The following is a 9,161-nucleotide window of genomic DNA, read 5'->3' as shown; positions in this document are numbered from 1 at the left end:
TTTCTTGTTAGTTGTGTGCTAATTTCACGTTGTTCAAGATATGTTAGAAGTTTCTTTCTTAGATATCCCACATTTAAGCATTTGACACAAAATATGTAGTGTTTATTCTCAAGGAACAAAGAGTCACAAAGCTGCACGAATTCAATGTAAACTTAACCTTCGTTCGAAGGACTTAAATGACACAAGTTATTTCCTGTATATTTTCTTGTTCAAATGTCATGTATTTGTCAGTATTCTTTTCTCTTTTATATCTGGAATGATTTGACAACTGTAATCGCAAAGATTATTGGACCTCAGCATCAGTTAATTTAATTGTTGTGTATTTCACATCCTGTTTGGTCCATCTCCATATTTTTTTCAATTTCTTTTCAGTATCGTTTCAATTACTTTTCATATTTTTGTCCGTGACAACATCCTGTGCTTTCTTTTCCCTTTTTTTTTACAATTTTGATGAATTTCTTTCATTTTTTGCTATATTTCTTATTGAAATCTAAAATTGAATCAAGTAAATACTTCATAACATTAATATGCCTTTTGAATACTGAATTAGTTTTTGCCCATGCAGATTCCTTGAATAATGTATTCTACAAACCATTGGATTACTGTTTAGTATGGAGCAAGAGAGAATACACTCTTTACATCATGACCCTAATGATTGGCTTGGCTTTGGCACCATTGGTTCAAATGAGGAAGCAAAACAGTTTTTTGATGAAGCCAGAAAGAGATTTTCAAAGCATGCATCTGGGACAGATATGTTTGAAAAGTTTGTCCGTGACCACGAGCAGCGTTTTTCACAGCGCTTTTCGCACTTTCTAGATATATCACGGGTAAGTAAATGTTATGTCTGTAATCATAAGCAAAGTAATAGCACAGTTCTACACAAGTTTTGGTAGTTCTTGTATTTTACATTTTCTCAGTTTTTGTTTTTTGTTCTGTCTCTTCCATTTTAACTGTAGTTTTTCCTTTTTCCAGGAATTTGACCCTACCCCACCATCAGTCAACAACCCAAGTGTGTCTCAGGATGGCAGCTCTGAGCCATCAACTGACTTTATGACTCCTGGATTTCCGTTTGCTGGAAGTTCATTTCCACGGTTTTCAAGTTTTGGTAAATTTCCACGCTTTAGCAATATCCTTATGGCCTCACCACCATCGGCCCATACCATTTCAACTTCGTGGGCTGATGCAGAAAAAATCGAACTCTCGCGCAGCACCTTTTACCGAACTCACATCAACTCATATAGGTACAAAAAACAGTATTTTAATTGTGGCTCTCAGACTTTAAAAAAATCTTTTCTTAGATATTTTAATTTTGTTTTTGCAGATTTAGTTCTGATCAGGTAAATAGTAACTATGAAGAGTCTTATGAATCAGAATCAGAGAGTGAAGATGAAGAGTCAAATGCATCTGCTCTTGAGCCCCCACCACAGAGGAAAGCCATAGAAGGTAACTTATTGATTTGCATGAATAGCAGGAGACATATCTGTCGCTAACTCACTCTCAAATTCCTCACTTTCTGTTGTACAGATGTTCGTTCGGAGCCATGTTCTCTTAGTATTGCACCAAGCGAAGCAAGTGAAACAAACACTGAAGTAAATTGTCAAAGATCTCCAGACCAAACTCCTGAACAGCGCAAAGATCGTCTATTTCGTTTAGCAAATGAATTGTTGATGACTGAACGCAGTTATGTCGCTGTGCTCAATCTCATTGATCAGGTATATAGACTTTATTGCAGATTGAACAATTAACTTACTGATTTCATACAACTTAATAATGTTCCGCTGTTACAAATAAATTTGAAATTCTAGGTGTTTCATTTCCGTGTTGATCAAGAAAATCGTGCACATCACATGTTTCCTCAAGAAACTGTTCCACAGATGTTTTCAAACATCAAATCTATTTATAAATTTCATAATGATCATCTTTTACCTCAATTGGAAGAAAGAATGGGAAAATGGGATATGGATCCTCGTATAGGTACAGTGCATGTGGATGCATCTTTATTTTAATTTTTCCACTTAGGTTTTATATAACTTTTTAATTGATTTTTTTTTTATATTTTTCTAGGGGATATTATGAAGACCTCTGCTCCTTTTTTGAAGCTGTATTCTGAATATGTAAAAAACTTTGACAGTGCCATGAGCTTAATTAATGCAATGCAAGCAAAAAATGCTCGATTTGCTGCAATTATGCATGAAATTCATGTCAGTATTTTTTTTTTTAAGCGCGTTGACAGTCGCCTTTTCCTGATGTATTATGATTGACAGTTTGCTTTTCATTTTACCACAGCAAATGCCAGAGTGTGGGAATCTTACCCTTACTCATCATATGCTGAGCCCTATTCAGCGTATACCTCGGTATGAACTCTTACTGAAAGATTACTTGAAGAAGCTCTCTGATGATTCTAATGACAGAGGAGATACAGAGAGTAAGTTTTATTTCTTCACTTCTAAGAGCAATGTTTGACTTGTCATGTTAAAGCTCCTACTTCTTTTCCAGAGGCCCTTCATCTAGTCTCCCTTGCAGCAAACCATGCAAACGAAGCCATGAAGAAAATTTCACAATTTCAACAGCTTTTAGAAATTCAGGAAAACATTTCTGGTGCAGTTGACCTTGTGAGTCCAACTCGAGAACTTTTAAAAGAAGGGAAGGTCCACAAAATTTCAGCCAGAAGCACAGATCATCAAGAAAGATACCTGTTTTTGGTTGGTTTATATTTCTTCACCATTACCAATGTTTTGTCCATATTTTTATTTTTCTTATACTCATCTTATATTTTATTTAGTTCAGTGATGTGCTGCTTCTTTGTTCACCTCGACTCATTTCAAACCGTGTCATCTCTGGTCCAACATATCGGCTTCGAGTTAAATTTGATATTGAAAGTCTTCAAGTGCTTGAAGGAGACAACATTGAAACTGAAAATACATTCTATATTCGAGATCAAAGCTGTTGCAAAACTGTTGAACTCTACACTCAGTAAGTTATGCTTTGAAGTATAAGCCGAAAATGTCTTTTCTTGCCTGGTTTTATTATTATGATATTCAAAAAATCTCTTCTAACTTTTACTTTTAGCACAAGCAAAGAAAAAGAGGTTTGGCTGGATGCTCTTTTTAGAGCAATGGATGAGTTATATAGAAGAAAATCCTCTCTTAGAATTAGTCCTGAAAGTGACAGCACGAATGGCTGTGTTCTTGGTCAGAGTGATGACAGTCCAGTCACAGCTCCAGATGTGGATCTGGGTAAAAGAGCTCCAACATTAAAGCGGATGGACTCTGCCAGACTTTGCAAGGATTGTGAAGGAAGTTTTGGCGTTATGAGAAGAAAGCATCATTGTCATGCATGTGGACTGGTATGTGCATATCATATAAATTGAATGAATTTATACTCAGATATTTGTCTAGCTACACTATCTAATCTTTACGCACTGTGCCGAATGTTTCGGTGCACGTGCCGGTGCCGAAGGGTTGGCCTTCGAACAGGAGTGCCTTAAGAGGGAAGGGAATAGGAGGCAAATCTGCCCGCACTGGTGCGTGCTCGGTACAGTATAATTATATGTTCACTAATATCTATTTTATCTTTGTGTGGATTAGGTTGTATGTGGCAAATGTTCAGGACATAAAATGCCTCTACAGTTTGAAGGAAACAAAATGTGCAGAGTCTGTCAGTCCTGTTATAAAATTCTAATTCAGCGGTCTGCACCTAATAGCCCAGAAATATCTGCCAGTAACTCTCCTGCTGCATTTTCTAGAGGAAAGGGGGTTCTGGAGGTACTAACTATACTATCACAGAATTTCTTGATTTAAAATTATTGATTCTCCACACTTAAAGATCAAAAATGAAGTTAAAAATATAATAGATGCAATAAAACTTGGTCTTGTATTTACAGGTTCCAGCAAACGCCCCTTGTGTGTTAAGTGGTTATATGCAACTCAAAACCTCCAAATCATGGGTGTCAAGGTGGTTTGCCCTTCACTCGGACTTTGTGTTATATTCATTCAGGTCACATTCTGACAAAAGAGCAATGACTGCTACTCCAGTTCCCGGATTCACTGTCTTACTGGTTAGTGTTCAAATTCAATAATTTTGTTGTTTACCTATCTATTATTCTGGCATGGTCCAACTGACTTTGTAAAATTATTCCAGGTCTTAGACAACAAAGGTGAACCAGAGTCTGGCAAAGAAAAGACATTTAAAATGTACCACAAAAGAAAGACTTACTACTTTCAGACAAGTGCAAAAGAAGATACTATGAGGCAAGTTCATACACTTGAAAAATATTTTACCTAGATTACTTGAGTTAATTATTAATAAAAAAAGGTATTGTTACAGGTGGGTACATGCACTCGAAATGGCCTCACATGCTGAACTCCCCTCCCCGGATAGTTCTACTCGGTAAATAGGAAGCTTAGCACTAGTCAGTATTGCTGTCATACTCAGTGTAAAACCTGATTGTCAAAGTGAAAACTTTTGTTTGGTGACTGTGAATGTTCACATGTTACTTTTAAAGAAGTACATTCATGTAACTTTGCCAGAATATTCACTTTTTGTTTTTGTATATTTTGAGTTCCAAAGAATGCTTTTCTGTTGTCAAAGGCTATTGCTGTGGCTTATGCTTTCACTCCTTCTTAATTGTGATTTACATGTCATTGTGAATGAAGTGAGATCTTGTCATCAAAACATAGTGGCTTTTGCATTATGCTACTTCAATTTCACTTGAGATTGCTTTAGAGGTATTTGTGAATTAACATATCAAAATTTTGTTATCTGCACGATTTTTCTAATCTTTATTTAATTGAGTGCATTGCAAAAAGACAATATACAGTTGTACTCAAAGTTTTATTATCAAACAGCAGTAAATCAGACTTTGCAATCAGACTTAGTCAAATGTATCATATTAAACTAGCCATTTCTAATGATTTGGTTCCTTTTAGGGATGTTTTGATTTGTTTGCATTTCTTGTTTTATGCATTAGATCTTTGTACTTCAGGTATATGAATTTTCTTTAGCTGGACAGATTTATCTTGGTCTGTGTTGTAGTTTGAATCAATTTAAAATCATGCCCGCTTTTTATGGCTGTGTTTCGCCGTCATTTTGTCAATGCTTAACTTCTTAATAAATCAGAATCACATAGGCATAATCTCACTTGACAGTGATGCTATCACTGTTAGCCTTTTTGATCTTGATAGCTGCTTAACTGTGATGCCAATTGAGAGATTGGAAAAGTCATTTCAGGTTAAAATAGGTTTAAATAACATTTTGAAATTTTTCCTGTTGTAGCTTCCTTTCTTATTTCTCATGTTTAACTTAAAGCTTTGACCTAGAACCAAGTACATTCGAAGGATAATGTGTGGAAGTCAGGTAATGTCCAAACACTTCCCAGTGCGCATTGGTTGGTGTTGATTTTCATTATAAGTTACCGTAAGTAGAGATCTGGCACACTTATCGGATAATGTCTATTTTCTTCATTAACTTCATTGATATCTATCAGTTAACTTGTTTGTGCATTACTGCAAGACCCTCGCTCTCGATGCAACCTTAAACTTAACGAACCAAACGATGGCACATTGTGCAATTTACATACAGAAGCTAAAAGGCATGGGCTTGGTCCCCATCTCTGTAGTTTGCTGGATCCATACCTGTTTACTTGAGTATTTTGAATCTAATATCACAATATCCATTCAAAGGTCTTTTGGATTACTTTCCACCCTATGTGAACATTATCAAACCAAGTAATTACAACATTACCCAATATGCTCAGGGTAGTTTTGACACTACCCGACTTCCAACATTACTCTTCACATTAACAACCAGAGGCTAGTGAAATTGTTATGCAATGTTTGTATACCAGTAAATCAATTTAGTGAAATGTCATAATTTTTGCCATTTATGCATCACATATCATATATATCATTTGTAGACTCATTGTCAAGTATTTTAGAGAAATTTGTTGTGTGCTGAACGGTTAAATGGAGCGTGGATTCATCCCTGAATTTGCTGGTTGGAGAGTGTCATATTACAATAGAGATATGGTGGTGGATATTCAAGAATCATTGTGTATGCCTCAATTCTTCTGTTTCTTCAAATACTTGCCATTACACCAATACAGTGCCATGCTGTACAACTATTGTAGTCTCCTTTGTAGTTTAGGGTATGTCTCTGTTAGATGCTAAAATATCTTCCAAGCGCAGATATGCTCTACAGTAATATGTGTTTGTGTTTAGTATGTGATATGGTAGTTTAGTTTTCAGCTTTGGTTTAAAGAATAGCAATCATTTTATGGGATTGGACTGCTATGAATTTTATTTAGATTGACTTACCTGCCAAGTATTACTGATCAGGATTGTCATTTACACGCCACATGTCAGTTCATTAAGGTAGTTCACGCATGTTTTGTGATTAGTTCTTGTCAAATAACACCACTCAACAAGTCTATGTCTTACACTATTCCAAGAATGTACTCCATGCACCGTTATCATGGTTGCATTACTTTTTTCCCTGTAAAAGAAACCAGTTATGTAGTGTTTGTACAGTCAATTTTCAGTACTGGAACATTTAAGACTGAGTTCAACTGCCATGTTTACATTGCAATGCAGCTATACACAGTTGGTTGTTAAACTTCACATTTTTCTACAGTTTTGTACTACTTTGTTAACAATATAATTGTTACTCTTTTGTGACCTTCCTTTAACATTTAAATAGTACCTCTTTTTATGTAGTAAATTTTTGATTGTTTGGACATTTTTAGTGGTTCTAAAAGAGGAATGAATTTTGGTGAAATGACTTGTTGAGTGAAACAGTTTTGGTGTTAGTAAATAGGTCTCTTTACTGTTTCTCCTTAATTACAATGAATGGTATGACGAAATAGCAGCCCTGCATTGACATTCTGATTTGTCTCGTGTGACATTTTTATGGAAATGTTGTGGATATGCTATTTTACTAAATTTGTTAGAGAATGATAAGCAGGATTTCTACTGTGAAATGCATAATCGCACATTCCATCATGATCTTTGTACCGTAAAAATGTTTCCAAAACTGTTAAATTGATAACATTTTCTAAACTAAGACAAGCAGATTTACCGTTATCTGACTTTAGCTTAAGTGCATGTGTTGTCTTAATGATTAATACCATCTCTGAAAACATTGTTTCCATTCTACACATTTAAATGACTTACCTTGATATAGATGAAAAAATTAAATTTCTGTTATAATTTGTGGTCCTGTCAATTTACAAAGCCCAGTTCAAATTTATTCTGTGTTGATTTTATATGGAATTAGCATTTCTATGTGTACCTCATTTTGATAACTATATTCTGTGGACTGTGTTACTTTATTTACCTATGACAAATATGTACTGTATGTTATCTTAATGTTTTCATCCATGTTAACGTTATGTGTATTACTGTTTTTCCTTCTTTTTTACTGCCTGATACTAATGCAGGTGTTTCATCAATTTTATTTAAATGTAAGATTTGTGTGGTTACCATTGCAAATAACTGCCAAAGAAATCACACATATTGTGGTTATAATTAGTATTCACCTAGTATTTAGTCAAAGTATTCTATGTAAGGCTTGCTGCATTTATAGCAATGCTTGTTTACAGAATTTTTTCTTTAAGAAAAGTTGTTGTGATGCAAGTTAAAGCAAGATTTTTTTAAAAAGTGTGATGTTGCATGTACTTGTAACCAACAAAGTACTTCAACACTTCAAGCTTATATAGTCTTTGTGGGAAGGCCCTTTGAACAGACTGCTAGGGATACGTAGTTGTTTGTTGACAAGCACGACCAGCTATTGATAACTACTACACTATCATCTAACTTTGCAAAATTGTATCTCTGTATTTTAGGGTTGAGATCAAGCTGAGTATTAATCCAAAATCTTTTCAAGAAACTTTAGTGTTTGTGTTAAAAGTGCACCTTTTCATGCAAGCACTTGTCATGTCATGTCACTTGTACTTCTTACACCTATAACCCTAGAAAGAGATAGGAGTTTTCTGAATTAGCAGTCTTCATTAATTGCAATGGTTCAATTTTCTTTTAACATTTGAACATCTTGCTTTGAAGATTGTAGCTTATCATCTGGCATAAGTATATAAAGCATAAAGTTTGTCGTGTCTTATCCCTCCTTGACTAAATTACCGAAATGAGCTGCTCCTGATTAAGGTGTAGTCTATTTCGACCTGTTGTAAGTTTGGTATGTTGATCATACTAAAGAATGAAAATTTTATGTGTTGATATTAAAAGGTTTAGTTTGGATATTATTTGGTTTCCCGAGAACAGAATTTCTAGTGATAAAGGAAGGTGTTCCACAAATTTTTTTTTCGAACGAGGGTGAGAGGAAGATTATAATCTAATTCACAAGTCATTGGCTTCGTTCTCAACATGAGTAGAATTTTCTACAAACATTTGCCTCCTAATTCTGTACTCCTAGAGTAAGTCCCTGATACCCATTGCAAAATGCTGCTTGATATCTTGCTTTCCTGATAATTAAGCCATATTTCAAGACTGCATCAAATTTAATCAACTGATTTGTATGAATTTAGTCTCATATTTAAAGAAAATCGGTGACAAATTCATAACTTTTCCAAATTCTGGGACTGAACCTCTCTTTTACTTCATTACCCAGTAATAAAATGGATGGTGCTTTTTAAACGTGTTTTTCTTTTTACAGAATCTTACCATAATTGTTTAAATATAATTTTTAATAGAGATGACCAATTTTTTTGTGTGTGTGTGTGTATGTTAGTTTGTACTTTTTTTTTTAAAATTGTTGTAAATTTGATTTTGGCATTTTATGAAGTAATGAAAACTTAATAGTCAGATTTTATCCGTACTATGCAACTATAAGCCTCAAAGTTACGTTACTAAATTATTAAAGCGATATAAAAGTCAATTAGCTGAGTGCAGACAGATCAAAAGTTCCTCGGATTTTGTGAAAATCGTTGAGATTACACTTTGTAATACTTAATAGGTAGTTGTTGAGATGATTTGAGGTCACTGCTTAAAGAAAGAGTGTATATGTGCGTTATTGGAAGACGAAATAAAGATTGTAAACTAAAAACTCGTTGTCCATTTCGTCGTTCTACCCGCTCTGCGCCCACATGGTCAGGGGCTGTGGGATGGACTGGTGGGGCGGTACAGTGGACCCCCATTCTGCGGTTGGACGTC

The 9,161-nt window shown here is 34.8% G+C and overlaps 1 protein-coding gene across 1 annotated transcript; it reads left to right on the top strand.

Annotated features, from left to right (window-relative positions):
• The first annotated feature begins 6 nt into the window (after positions 1-6).
• Positions 7-9,054, top strand: LOC113206196 (FYVE, RhoGEF and PH domain-containing protein 4). The gene is made up of 15 exons (XM_026422162.2): positions 7-146; positions 566-827; positions 973-1,241; positions 1,322-1,443; positions 1,525-1,712; positions 1,806-1,974; positions 2,065-2,201; positions 2,287-2,425; positions 2,497-2,702; positions 2,783-2,973; positions 3,070-3,346; positions 3,588-3,764; positions 3,884-4,057; positions 4,141-4,250; positions 4,327-9,054. The coding sequence occupies exons 2-15, from the start codon at positions 612-614 to the stop codon at positions 4,391-4,393; spliced, it is 2,442 nt and encodes an 813-aa protein (XP_026277947.2). The 5' UTR covers positions 7-146; positions 566-611; the 3' UTR covers positions 4,394-9,054.
• Positions 9,055-9,161: the final 107 nt, after the last annotated feature.

This window comes from Frankliniella occidentalis, unplaced genomic scaffold (genome assembly GCF_000697945.3).
Source record: "Frankliniella occidentalis isolate FOCC.00 unplaced genomic scaffold, Focc_3.1 Scaffold80, whole genome shotgun sequence".
Lineage (NCBI taxonomy): Eukaryota > Metazoa > Arthropoda > Insecta > Thysanoptera > Thripidae > Frankliniella > Frankliniella occidentalis.
This window is presented reverse-complemented; position numbering and strand designations above follow the sequence as displayed.

Bases quoted from the DNA above. Each gene is read 5' to 3' on its own strand.
- LOC113206196 (XM_026422162.2), top strand. From the start codon at position 612: ATGGAGCAAGAGAGAATACACTCTTTACATCATGACCCTAATGATTGG. The intron at 2,202-2,286 runs GTCAGTATTTTT...ATTTTACCACAG, and splicing joins CAATTATGCATGAAATTCAT to CAAATGCCAGAGTGTGGGAA. The intron at 4,251-4,326 runs GCAAGTTCATAC...GTATTGTTACAG, and splicing joins GCAAAAGAAGATACTATGAG to GTGGGTACATGCACTCGAAA.